Genomic DNA, 14,605 nt, shown 5'->3' on the forward strand with positions numbered 1-14,605 from the left:
AAATCATAGCTAGAAGGATGGAGAAAGTGCTCCCTCGTAATATCACAAGACCAAACTGGATTTATTAGGGGCCGACACTTATCTTCAAATCTTCGACGCCTGTTTAATGTAATATACTCACCAACTAAATCAAACACCCCAGAAATATTATTATCATTGGATGCAGAAAAAGCATTCGACATGATTGAATGGAAATACCTTTTTACTATTTTGGAGAAGTTTGGGTTTGGCCCAACATTTGTGCATGGATTAAATTACTGTATACTAACCCAGAAGCTTCAGTTTGCATCAATAACATTTGCTCAGACTACTTTAAACTAGAGCGTGGCACAAGACAAGGATGCCCTTTGTCACCACTGCTGTTTGCAATTGCCATTGAACCACTGGCAATACATTGTCGAAATACTGATCAGATAAAGGGGATTAGCAGAGAAGGACTGGAACAGAAAATCTCATTATATGCAGATGACATGGTACTGTATATATCGGACCCAGAAAATTCTGTGCCTGCAGTCTTAGCAGCACTCACAGAATTTCAAAAGCTCTCTGGTCTCAGAATTAATCTGAATAAAAGTGTACTCTTTCCGTGAATTCTCAAGCATATAATATTAGATTAGACACCCTACCTTTTATCATTGCAGAACAGTTTAAATACCTCGGGGTAAACATCACAAGTAAACATAAAGCTCTTTAATCAACAAAATTTATCGTCTGCATGGAAAAAATTAAACAAGACTTGCATAGATGGTCAACCCTTCATCTCACACTAGCTGGAAGAATTAACACTGTTAAGATGAATATTCTTCCTAAGCTCCTTTTTTTATTTCAAAACATACCAATATACATTAATAAATCATTCTTTAAGCAATTAGATTCAACAATAACCTCATTTATTTGGAATTCAAAACATCCACGCATCAAAAGAGCGACCCTACAAAGACAAAAGGCAGAAGGCGGCATGGCTCTACCTAACTTCCAGTTTTATTACTGGGCAGCAAATATACAGCGATAAGAACCTGGACACAAATAGAAGAACATACACAGGCATGGACCGCAATAGAAGTAAAATCCTGCAGTACTTCTTTGTATTCCTTGCTCTGTGCTCCAATAAACACACGTTATCGGCAATACACTAATAACCCAATTGTGCTCCACTCACTTAGAATCTGGAACCAATGTAGAAAGCATTTTAAGACGGAGAAGCTTCTTCTGTGGCACCTGCAAGAGAACCACCTCTTTCAACCTCACAAACATATGCAGTTTTAATATCTGGAAAAATTTGGAATTAACTTGCTTAGAGATCTTTATATAGACAACGTCTTTGCATCCTATGAACAATTACATTCCAAATTTAACATTCCAGCTACAAATTTCTTTCACTATCTTCAAATCAGGAACTTTGTTAAACAGAACCTTCCAGATTTTCCTCATCTTGCACCCTCATCCACGCTGGAAAAATATTGCTCAATTTCAAGGAGTTAGACTCCATCTCTACAATATATAAAATCATTTTACAATCCCTTCCTTTCAAAGATCCAAGAGGACACTGGGAAAATGATCTCTCAATTAATATATCAGAAAAGGAGTGGAAAGTAGCAATGCAGAGAATTCACTCAAGCTCCATATGCAAAGCATACAATTATACAACTCAAAATTATATATCGAGCACATCTGTCTCGACTGAAACTCTCCAAAATGTTTCCAGGGCATGATCCAACCTGTGAACGTTGCAACCAAGCCCCAGCCTCACTGGGTCACATGTTCTTGGCCTGCACCAAATTAACATTATTCTGGACAGAAATTTTTAATTACCTCTCAGACAGCCTTGGACTCATAATCCCTCCAAACCCATTAACAGCTGTGTTTGGGGTTCTTCCAGAGGGCTTAAAGTGGAGAAAGACAAACAAATTGTGATTGCATTCACTACACTGTTGGCACGCAGACTTATTCTGATAAACTGGAAGAACCCAAACTCTCCTCTTTTAAGTCAGTGGGAAACTGATGTGTTATATTATTTGAAATTGGAAAAAAACAAATACTCCGTTAGAGGATCTGTATAAGTTTATAAAGCACAGAGAATTTATTAACTTAGGTTTGTTTACAAGCCTTAAATCTTACACCGTTTGGCTTGCTCTCTCTCTCAGGGGTGGGGATCGATCTGTTCTTAACATAATTCTTTTTTTTGTAAAAACTTGATTGCTATGTATGGATTGTAATAAAATTAATAAAATAAATAAATAAAAAGGTTTAATTTTCTTCTTAATAAAACGTTTAAGGCAGTACTTACAAGCTCTGGCTGGTATTTTGCTATATATAGATATAGATATAATGTGTGTGTGTGTGTGTGTATATATATATATATATATATATTGTGGTCCCCGGCTGGGACGCCCAGGAGGACCAGAGGAGGGCTTGTGCCTCCTCCAGACCGCAAAGGGGGCATCCGTACTGGTTTTGTTGGGGGCCTCGGGTACAGGGCTTGGAAGCCCAGCCCTGTAGGGACCTGTGGCCACCGCCAGGCGGCGCCCCGATGCCGGAATATCCCGTGTGGTCCCCGGCCGGGCTCCTACGCCCAGGAGGAACAGAGGAGGGCTTGTGCCTCCTCCAGACCGCGAGGGGGCGTCCGTCCTGGTTATGTTGGGGGCCTGAGGAACCCTGGAGCCCGGCACTGAAGGAAAAAAAAAACGAACATTAAAACAAATCTGAAGTGCAGTGCATGCAAAAACCAACTCGCAAGCAACCAGAAAAGAAAGATTGCAGAAGATCACGCTATTAAACTTAAAGCCTGATCGGTGTAAACAATGTTTTTAAAATGAGTTTTAAGCACAGCAGAAAAAAACAAAACATTAAAACAAATCCGAAGTGCAGTGCATGCAAAAACCAACTCGCAAGCAACCAGAAAAGAAAGATTGCAGGAGATCACGCTATTAAACTTAAAGCCTAATCGCTGTAAACACTGTTTTTAAAATGAGTTTTAAGCACAGCGGAAAAAAGGAACATTTGAAAAAAGATAAAAGTAACATTGCAACAAATCGCATTATGAACTGAAAAATTTTCTTTTGAAAAATCCGTAATACAAAAACCACCAAGAAAACTAACCTTGCATGAGTCGAGTTCTGGCATGAAGTGTTTTCCTTCAGGTGTTTTCTCTCTTGTGATTTCTTTAGTTTCTGGTGCTTTTAGCTGGTAGGAGTGAAAGCCTCATGCAGGCATTCCAAAAACAAACTCCTTGTGACCCAATCCTTCGTGTTTGCGCCCCACATTACTGGCAGTCTGGCTTTGTTTACATTGTGCTGCTTGAAAGCACGAGGGTTCTCAGATTGGTAAATGAGTAAACTGGTAAACAGTTTTTCCACCACTTGTAATTTCTTTCTTTACTTCGATTTCAATTTTCTTCAAAACTTTCTTCACTTGCTTAGAAGTCAATGGAAGGAGAACAATGAACAAAGCTCTTGCAGCCACGCGGCTTGCTAGCTTGCTTTCTCTCTCGCTTTCCCTCTCTCTTTCTCTCTCAGCACGTACAGCCTGCAGATAGGCAGGCAAACACGTGCAGCAATCTCCTCCTCCCCCTCCTCAGCAGACACGTGGAATTGGGGGATGGTTGGCTTGAACTTACTGGCTGCAGATAGGCAGGCAAACAGTGCAGCAATCTCCTCCTCCTCCTCCTCCCCTCCCCAGCAGGCACGTGCTTGCTCGCTCTTGCTCTCTCTCTCTCTCTATCTCAGCTCAGCACAGCTCAGACAGGCAGGCAAGGGAAACTGGCTTGTTCGTATACCGAGTGCATGGTTGTAAACCGAGGCAAAAGTTTGGCGAGCTTTTTGGTCATGAACCGAGTTGTACGTGAACCTGGACGTTCGTGAACAGAGTTTCCACTGTATATATAATGTGTGTGTATGTATGTATGTGTATATATGTATATATATGACAGCAACACTCATAACAGTGACAAAACAATTACATTGACAATCATGTTACGTTATTTTCAAAATGTTTCCTTTAATTTTTCATTACTTCTTTAACACACTACTTCTCCGCTGCGAAGCGCGGGTATTTTGCTAGTATAATTATATAATTAAAATATTTGGAAAACGTTAGATTTAAAAACACATCTGGATGTGTACACATTAAGTTCTATTTTTTTGTGAGTAATTTCATGAAATGTCTAGTTTTGTGAGGACAAATGATAGATGTTTCTGGATCCACTCCTACATATTACACTGCTGTTTGCTAAATGCCTTGCAAGACATACAGTAGTGTTTGTTGTCGTGTTTTAAATGAAGAAGTGTATATTGGCTTATTAGAAGGTTAACCTTACATGTGCTTGAGTGGATTTAGAGCTGTCCAAAATTCCATCAAAAAATGTATTGGAATACTATTAGTGTTTTCATTTTACAGCATTTTGTATACAAAGTATGCTACAAGGTGAGAATGCACACTTAGTTACATTAAAAATATTTCTGTAATTATTGTTATATACTACTGTTAGTACAACTGTTGCTTAATTTGTTTTGCGTGTGTTTACTATACTTTGAGAGGTGATGCCCTATTGTATATTATGCATATATATGTATAATTACATTTTTGACACTTAAATATCCTCTTTCAATCTGTATTGTTTTTGCAAACTCGATATGAAAATCCGAAAGACAAAATTATTAGTGTGTTAAAATATGATACTAAAATATGTAGTAATGCCCCTCATACTGTATAGTATACTGGGTTTAGAATAGTACCTCTAGGATACAGCCTATTCTTCTTTAGTTATATAAAGTGGTATTTGTAGGTTTATGAAATGGTTCTTCTTTATTTTTTTTGCAAACAATATGAAAATCTGAAAGACAAAATTATTATTTTGTCACTAGTTATGAAGGTTTATCTTTAAGAGTTCCAAGGTGATGGGAATGGGAATTTGGAAAATTGAAAGTACACCTTATGAGAAGGATTTAGGTGTTGTAGTGCACTCAACTCTATCTACTGCCAAGCAGTGTTCAGAAGCCAATAAGAAGTCTAACAGAATGTTAGGTTATACAGTATAGTACAATGTGTAGAGTAAAGTATAAGGAAGTTATGCCCAAGATTATAATACACTGGTGAGGCCTCATCTGGAGTACTGTGTACAGTTTTGGTCTCCAGGCTACAAAAAGGACATAGCAGCATTGGGAAAAGTCGAGAAAAGAGTGACTAGGCTGATTCCAGGACTACATGGGATACGTTGTGAGGAAAGATTAAAAGAGCTGAGCCTTTTCAATTTAAGCAAAATAGGATTAAGAGGAGACATGATTGAAGTGTTTAAATTATGAAGGGATTTAGAACAGTGGATTGAGACTGTTTCTTTACACATAAAATCATAGACACATGGAACAAGCTACCATGTAGTGTGGTGGACAGGTGGAATTTAAGGTCTTTAAAAACTAGACTTGATGTTATTTTAGAAGAATTAAGTAGATAGGTAAGCTTTGTTGGGCTGAATGACCTGTTCTGTTACATTTATTGCATGAAGAAAAGGTCTTGTGCTGCAACATCATACTGTAATTATTGCTGATTTTGTTTTTACCTTAAGTAGTCAGCATTTGTGTATAAACAAATTTCTTTCTGTCTTACAGAGATGACATAGAAAAAGCCAGACTAACAGGAGACTGGAAAATTGTCCATGATTTTTACTTGACAACATTTGACTCATTCCTTGAACTGAATGCTGCTTTTAAGGTATCATGCAGAAAAAAAATCCATATATTTGTTAACTCAGTAATAAAGAGATCTATATATTGTATGTTACAGATATTGTAACAAGTAAGAGTCCAAGACATCATAAAGGTTTGGGACAGCCACCTATATATTGTTTTTACCAGCTGCAAAAGATTGAAATAAGTAGCACGATGTGCATAGAACAGAGTCCAAAACAGAACTAATCACAGTAGAAAAAGATGAAGGCTTTAAAGGCCCGTATAGGAAGTGACATCACCAAAAGGGGCAGAATCAGAAGTGATGTTGTCTGGACTGGAAGTGATGTCAGCAAAGGGCCCGGTGCCGGAGGTGACGTCAGCAAAGGACCCTGTGCCAGAAGTGATGTCAGAAAGGGGCTGGCTCCAGAAGTGATGTCTTCTGAGGTGCCGGAACCTTGCAGGATTTCCCAAGAAAGGTCTGTAGGGAACTGAGAAAGACAGTGGGATGGGATGTTTTATTACAATTACTTAGAACCTTTAGCTGCTTCCTACTCGCACATGTGTGCCAAGTTCCAAAGACCCATCAGGTCAGGCATCCTGCACCGAGAGGCCATGGGCACAAGAGAGAGCATCAGCTTTGGCATGGAGAGAGCCCTTACAATGAATTAGCGAAAACTTGTCAGGTTGGAGGTCAAGAAACCACCTAGTGACCCATGGATTCAACTCTTTGTGAAGGGCCATCAACTGTAAGGGAGCATAATCTGTCACCAGAGTGAACTCCCAGCCCAAGAGGTAGTACCTCAACTGCGTAATCGCCCATTTAATCTCAAGGGCTTCCCTTTCCATCGGTGCATACCTGGTCTCCCAATTCAACAGTTTCCGGCTCAGGTACATGACCGGGTGTTCAACACCATTGACGCTTTGGTTCAGCACGGCCCCCAGGCCTGTGTCCAAAGCGTCCGTCTGGAGAATAAAAGGGAGAGAAAAATTGGAGCTTTTAATATTAGTGCTGAAATAAGAGCCTGTTTTAAGTCACAGAATGCAGCGTCCGTCTTGTCAGTCCATACCACATGATTAGGAGCCCTGTTCTTTGTTAGATCAGTCAAGGGCACCGCTCTATCTGAAAACCAAGGTACGAACCGGCAGTAGTACCTGGCCAATCCGAGAAATGTTTAGACTAGCCGCTTGGTTTGCGGACAGGACTATTTTAAAATGGTATCTATTTTTGAACACTGTGGTTTCACAGTACCCTAACCCACCAAGTAGCCCAAATATTTAGCCTCTTTTAGGATAAAGAAACATTTCTTTGGATTGATACGAAGCTCGGCTTCTGCTAGTGCCCGCAATACCACTGTGATCTGCTGTATGTGTTCCTTCCATGTGCTGGAATAGATGACGACTTCATCCAGATAGGCAGCACTATACGCATTATGGGGGTGGAGCACTTTGTCCACCAGACACTGGAAAGTCACAGGAGCCCCATGTAACCCAAATGTAAGGAACCAATACTGCCAGTGTCTGCTAGGGGTGCTAAATGCTGTCTTGATCTTCACAGAGTCCGTTAAAGGAATCTGCCAGTACCCTTTTGTCATGTCAAGTGTGGTCAAAAATTTTACTTGGCCAAGCCTTTCAGGATGGGCTCGAATAGGGAGACCTGGTTAAGCCGACGGAAGTCATTGCAAAACCTCCAACTGCCATCAGGCTTACTAACCAGTATGATTGGGCTGGACCAGGGACTATAACTTTCCTCTATCACTCCTAGCTCCAGCATTCACTTGACTTCCGGTTCCACTTCTGCTTTCTTTGCCTCAGGAAGGCTTTAGGGGAGCTCTCAGACTATAACCCCCGGTTCAGTCACTGCATCATGTGCAATCAGAGAGGTCCTTCCTGGTTTTTCACTCGCCACCTCCGAGATGGACAGGATAGCTGATTCTAGCTCCTGCCTTTGTCTACCAGTTAATTCTTCGCCGAAATTAAGGGTGTCTGTGTGAGCAAAGAATGAGCAAGGCTGAGCGGAGGAGGGATCAGGTTCCCTTTCCTTCCACGGCTTCAGCAAGTTCACATGATAAACCTGCTCGCTTGGTCTATGATTGGGTTGTTTCACCAAGAGTAATTTAGAATGGAAGGTGGGAACTAACACCATGACACGATCCCCCGGATGAAATTCTCAGAGTGTCATGCCACGGTCATTATAGCAGGCCTGTGCCTATTTGTGCCTCTTCCATATGACTTTTTAAAATAGGTCGGATTTTTCCAAATCTATTGCGTAATTGCACGATATATTCCAAAACATTTGTAGAGGGAAGAGCCTCTCCTTCTCAGCCTTCTTTCAAAATATCCAATATACCTCTGGGTTGTCGCCCATATAATAATTCAAACGGTGAGAACACCGTAGAGTCTTGTGGGAATTCCTGATAGGCAAAGAGAATGAGGGGGAGGAGTTGATCCCAATTCTGCCCATCCCTGCTGACCATCTTACGTAGCATCTGCTTGAGAGTCTGATTAAACCTCTCCACTAGACCGTCGGTTTGAGGATGATACACCACAGTCTTTAAATGCTTTATTTTCAGTAACTTGGCCATTTCCCTGAACGTCTCCGAGGTAAAAGTCGTCCCTTGATCTGTTAGGACTTCTTTAGGGATGCTGACACGCGAGAAGACCCCTACTAGTTCCTATGTGAATACTTTAGATGTAGCTGAGCACAAGGGAACAGCTTCCGGGTATCGGGTCGCATAATCCATGATGGCTAATATTTATTTATGTCCTCGGGCTGAAGGCTTTAGGGGTCCTACGATATCGACCCCAATTCTTTCAAAAGGGACATCAATTAAGGTAAGGTGAACGAGAGAAGCACCATTCCTCCTAGGAATTTGCCGTAATTGACATTTTGGACAAGAAATACAAAAACGGCAAACCTCCTTATTAATTCCCGGCCAATAAAATCGGAGCTTGATCCGCTCTAAAGTTTTTTCGGAGCCTAAATAGCCTTCAAGGAGGTGGGCGTGTACTAATTCACAAACCTGCCGCCGGTAGGCTTGTGGGATTAACAACAGTTTCTGGACACCCCCCCCCATGCTACGCGACCCGATATAATAGATAATTTTCTATTACAAAGTGAGACCCCTGTGGCATGGGCTGATGTGTACATTGGCCATTGACGAGGACCAATGCATTTGTTTTGCAAATTTTAGGTAGTCATCATTCTACTGCTCCCTTTTGAAAGAAGCCGGCATTTTCCTAAACTGAAAGTGTATCTCGGAGATTGGGTCTGGCCTAACCACAAGGGGCAGAGATTCCTCCCGACTCGTCGAGGCGGGGGTGGATGACATATTCGTCTGTGACGGTCCAGGAGTCTTCCCGTCCTCCTCGTGGGCTTCCGTATCTCTGACTGCCGGCTTTGTACACGGCGTGGAGACAGCTTGAGACGAGTTATCCCCATTGCTAACGAGGCCTAAGTTTTTATCGGGAGTAGTCAATAGTTTACTGCATTTATTATCAGACCAGTCCCGCCCCAGAATCACTGGAAAAGGAGGAATAGGGTGAACCGAAATTTCTTTACTGATCCTCCCTGACTGATGAAACATAGGGCGGTGTCGTACATACAGATTTCTCCATGCACGCATTTTAAACTTTTCTTTTTTTTAATTCTTTGTTGCGGTAAGATATATCGGCAATCAACAAGGGAAATGTTGTTGCCGGAATCAAATAGAGCTTCTAGTTTATAACCATTAACGAGTACAGATCCCGTATTTGTTAACGTCAGGGGGTTGCTCAGAGCGCACAAACCATCTCCTGCCCTCCATCTACTACACGACAGACTGGTAACCCAGAAACAGCATCCAATATATGTGGAAGGGACTTATTTTGTAGGACATAATCACTAGGAAATCCACTAGAGGACCATTCTTCTCTCCCAAATTTTGAGGCTGGCATGGGTGGTTTTATAAGCTGTATAAGCTCGTCCATAGAACGGAAATCTCCCCTGTCCGGCTGGGCAAAGTTTTTGGGAAGGCCCTGTAGAAAAATAAAGCAGACAACCTGCTGTACTATCTGACAGGTAGTCAATTCAAATGGCCTTAGCCGTAAGGCCACCCGCTTCCAGAGGTTTATAGCCTGCTCTTTGATTGACCTTTCTTGCTCGAACTCCCATTTCTGTATTTTTCTTGCCTGCTGGACTGGGGATAGCCCATATTTTATTGGGACCTTAGTCCCAATTGGGGCTCAGGTCTCTCCTCTGAGATAGCATAATAAACCCTTTTCATTTCATCCCCAGAAACCAGCCTATGTCTGTGTTTCCCTTTCACACACCCCACTTGGTAAGTTACCAGCCTGGGTTTGTATTTTGGGAGAGGAGCCTATATGGAGTCCTTCCTGACCCCCGAACGCACTCCCCCCCAGAAACTTGGCCCCTGTACTTTCCTACCTGATTTTTCATTAGCTCGTGTCCCGGTTTCTTCTGGGACTTCATCCTGCCGACTACGCCACTGTAACAAGTAAGAGTCCAAGACATCATAAAATTTTAGGGGCAGCCACCCGTATATTGTTTTTCCGGGCTGCAAAAGATTGAAATAAGTAGCACGATGTGCATAGTCCAAAACAGAACTAATCCCAATAAACAAAGATGAAAGCTTTAAAGACCCATATAGGAAGTGACGTCACCAAAAGGGCTGGAATCAGAAGTGATGTTGTCTGGACTGGAAGTGACGTCAGTAAAGGTGCCGGAGGTGACGTCAGCAAAGTGCCTGGTGCCGGAAGTGACGTCAGCAAGGGGCCGGCTCCGGAAGTGATGTCTTGTGAGGCGCTGGAACCTTGCAGGAATTCCCACGAAAGGTCTGTAGGGAACTGAGAAAGACAGTCAGCGCACTCCTCCGCCCCCCAGGTCGGATGTTTTATTACAATTACTCAGACCCTTTAGCTGCCTCTTACTCACACGCGTGTGACAATATATATAGTAATATCAGATCATATTCAGTACAGTAAATAACAACAACAACATTTATTTATATAGCACATTTTCATACAAAAAATGTAGCTCAAAGTGCTTTACAAAATAAAGAATCATCCTCTTTAATAAAACCCTTGTGTGCGTCCAGTGTCCGTGTGTGTGTGTCTTCTGGTGAAGTGTGCATGCGCGGGGCCACACAGCATGTGTTCAGTCTCTTCCTGTGCATTCCCTGTGCAGAGAGATACACACACAGGCGCGCGCGAGTCACACACACACACACACACACACACGAGTCATGCACACACAGGCGTGCACAGTCTGTGTGTGTGTGTCTTCTGGAGAAGTGCGCATGCGCGGGGCCACACAGCACTTGTTCAGTCTCTTCCTGTGCATTCCCTGTGCAGAGAGAGACAGACACACACACACACACACACACGAGTCACACAGACACACACACAGGCGGTCACGAGTCACATACACACAGGCGCGCGCGTCACACACACACAAGTCACACGCACACGTGAGACAAACAGGCACGCGCGACAGACAGACACACACACACACACAGGCGAGACAGACAGACACACACACAGGCGAGAGACAGACAGACACACAGACACAGAGGCGTGCGCTTAAGAGACACACACGCGAGAGACACACACAAAGGCGCGCAAGAGAGAGAGAGACACACACACAGGCACGCGCGTGCATTGTTGCAATGTTAATTTTCTTGGTTGTTTATTAAATTACAGATTTTTCAAATGTTAATTTTTTCCCCTGTGCTTAAAACTCATTAAAAAACTCATTTAGCGAGCGGGTCATAAGGCTAAAGCGCAAATTCTTGCAGTGTTAGTTTTCTCTGTTGTTCAAGGTTTTCTTAGTGTTAGTCAATGTTTTTACATTTAGTTTACTATTATGCTGTGCTTTCTATGGTATAGTTAACTATATTTGTGCTTAAAAACTATATATTTAAAAAATATATGTTTACATACAGTTCATACGGTCTGGAACGGATTATGGTCGTGAACCGAGGTTCCACTGTATTACTGTCAGACAAAATTACAGGAATTTCACGGAAATACAAACCAGTATTACTGAGAGAGAAAATTAAAGGCACACAATACAGTGACACATATTACAGCCACATACAAGGTCCCTTGCCATTTAATATAGACTGTTCATACAAATGTTTATGCACTTCTGTTCTAGCGCCCGTTATTTCAACGGGCTTAATGTCTAGTAGAAAAATAAAAGACTCAGTAAGAAAACAAAATAAGTCAACATTAATTAACATAGAATAAGTAAGGTCCGATGGCCAGGGTGGACAGAAAAAACAAAAAAAAAAAAAACTCCAGACGGCTGGAGAAAAAAAAAATAAAATATGCAGGGATTCTAGACCATGAGACCACCCAGTCCCCTCTGGGCCATCTACCTAATATAAATGAAACAGTCCTCTTGTAGTTAGGGATCTCACAGAAGGACTTGATGATGATGGTCACGTAGACTTCTGGCTTTCAGTCCATCAATGTTGGAGCACCATGATGCTTTAACTAGGTGGAGGTGGCACAGGCCGCCACCACAAAGAAACCGGAAAAAGAAATAAAAGAGAGAGTAGGGGTTAGTACGTATTTTAGAGCCACTGTGAATAGTTATTATGATGAATTGGGCATGCAGAGTATCCGGATTAAGTTAAAATGAAGTTATGAAAAGGCCATGTTAAAGTAATGTGTTTTCAGCAGTGTTTTAAAGTGCTCTATTGTATTAGCCTGGCGAATTCCTATTGGCAGGCTATTCCAGATTTTAGGTGCATAACAGCAGAAGGCCGCCTCACCACTTCTTTTAAGTTTAGCTTTTGTAATTGTAAGGAGACACTCATTTGAGGATCTAAGGTTACGATTTGGGATATAGGGTGTCAGACATTCCGATATATAAGATGGAGCGAGATTATTTAGGGCTTTATAAACCATTAGCAGAATTTTAAAGTCAATTCTGAAAGACACAGGTAACCAGTGTAGTGACATCAAAACTGGAGAAATGTGTTCGGATTTTCTTTTCCTAGTTAGGATTCTAGCAGCTGCATTCTGCACTAGTTGCAAACGATTTATGTCTTTTTTGGGTAGTCCTGGGAGGAGTGCGTTACAGTAATCTAGTTGACTGAAAACAAAATGATCACTTGTGTCCTTCTTCCTTTCTGTTATCATCATTCATATTCATTGTTTGATTTTTTTCTCAAGTATTTATTGAATTCTGGTAATTGTGTACTTTTTCAAGGATCTTCTTGATAGAGCTGTTCAAAGAGAAGAATACTTAAATGCCTTTATATTTATTGCCCCTCCGATATGAAGTGGTTTGAAATTTCAACATGCAATGCTGTACCACAAGAGAAATGTGAAATTTGGGCTAATTTAGTACTGCTTTTTATGCGCTAATGATGAGTGAATCTCTATAGAGACTGCAGAGAAGCAGAAAAAAATAGTAATAAGCAATACATTGGACAAAACATTTTTAAATTGGCAAGTGAATTCATGTTCAATAATTTGATAATTAAATGAAAAATAATTTACAGTGACTCTTTGATCTAAAACAGTTTTTGAGTAAATATGCTTTTAATTATTTTTTCATTATGTTTTAAAATATACATCCAAACTTTTTTTTTTTTACATTTTTCTTAGATTCTAGGTCTTTAGACCTCTTCACACTAAATGTTTTAGAAGCAACAAATGTTAGAAAACAAAATCAAAAACTACATAAAACACAATAATTACACTCAGAGACCTTTCTTCATCATTGCCTCTTTCTCTGTAGTTTTGAGAAATTAATGTATGTGTTTTATTTATGAATTTGCTGCTAACAGTGTTGTTATAGTACCTTTTTATAAAGCTAATGACACAAATCAAAGACTTTTGTTAAGCTAATTAAAAAAATTAACTTTCTCTATTGCTCTTGCTTAGTTACTAACACTTTTGAGAGTGCTAACCATCTTGGCAGGCAGTGTTTTTGAATCCTACAAAGAATAAGTCTCTCTCACATCTACATATCAGGTAGAGATAGCTCATTCCTCTTAATTTTAATCAGTGCTTTAATTTTCATTATTACGCTCTGTATTTTTCTGCATTTATACATTACAAATATAGACACGCATACAATTTGCAGAGATGAGGAACATGTATAAATCAATATAATGCCTTATATTGTATATAAAGTTAAAAAGCAAAAAAACTACTCTAAAATATTTGCTTTATTATCCTTACATATATTGCTTGTTGTTTATTTTGCTTTTTTTTGTTCCGTTTAAACATGCAGGATTGTGAGAATTAAATTAGCTGGGTATGAGTGAATGTGCAATTGTGGACTGTAATAGAGTGGAACTCTGGAAAGGCCTGTTTATGTCTTTGTGCAGGTGGGTTTATATCATGGAAAGAAAAAATCCTCAATATAGAATATACTGAAACCCAGTTGAGGAGCCAGGTGTAGAGTTATTTTCTGGCAATTTTGTGGTGACACAGTTACTTGCATCACTTGGTCTGGGTTCAGCCTGAAAAAGTAATATTGAGCCACAATGTAGGGGCAGTTATGATACCAGATCAGTGAAAGGTATTTGTTGGACAGGTTTAATATTCAGCCTTTTCAAATTCCTCAGTTTTCTGTTTGCATCAGTAAAAATCAAAGCCACAATTGTGCTTTTGATTGTCAATTGTAGGGATTATTTAGCTTATTAAATCATACACCTATGATAAACTATTTGGAATATTGAATACAGCTGCATCATGCTGCACACTAAAGATAATCATAGCAGCATTACAAAAGTCCAAAGAAGACCTGCTAGATTAATTTAAAGACTACGTGACATGGGCTATGTCGAAAGTTGATGAATGGCTGTATCTTTGTTTTACTATGAGTCATCATACTTTATTTTAAGCCCAAAGCTTCTGGAATTAATCATAAAAGCAGCACCGATGTACTACTAGGAAGTGCTTGGTGATAATGATGGAAACAA

At 40.5% G+C, this 14,605-nt stretch overlaps 1 protein-coding gene across 2 annotated transcripts in view; it reads left to right on the forward strand.

Annotated features, from left to right (window-relative positions):
• Positions 1 to 14,605, forward strand: part of hectd2 (HECT domain containing 2) — a 177,413-nt gene that overhangs the window by 78,870 nt on the left and 83,938 nt on the right. For both annotated transcript variants that reach the window (XM_039771949.1, XM_039771940.1), the window contains exon 4: positions 5,604 to 5,706. In XM_039771949.1, coding sequence (XP_039627883.1) covers positions 5,604 to 5,706 — 103 coding nt within the window. The remainder of the gene's footprint in view (positions 1 to 5,603; positions 5,707 to 14,605) is intronic.

The sequence above is a fragment of the Polypterus senegalus genome, chromosome 1, assembly GCF_016835505.1.
Source record: "Polypterus senegalus isolate Bchr_013 chromosome 1, ASM1683550v1, whole genome shotgun sequence".
Classification (NCBI taxonomy): Eukaryota; Metazoa; Chordata; class Cladistia; order Polypteriformes; family Polypteridae; genus Polypterus; species Polypterus senegalus.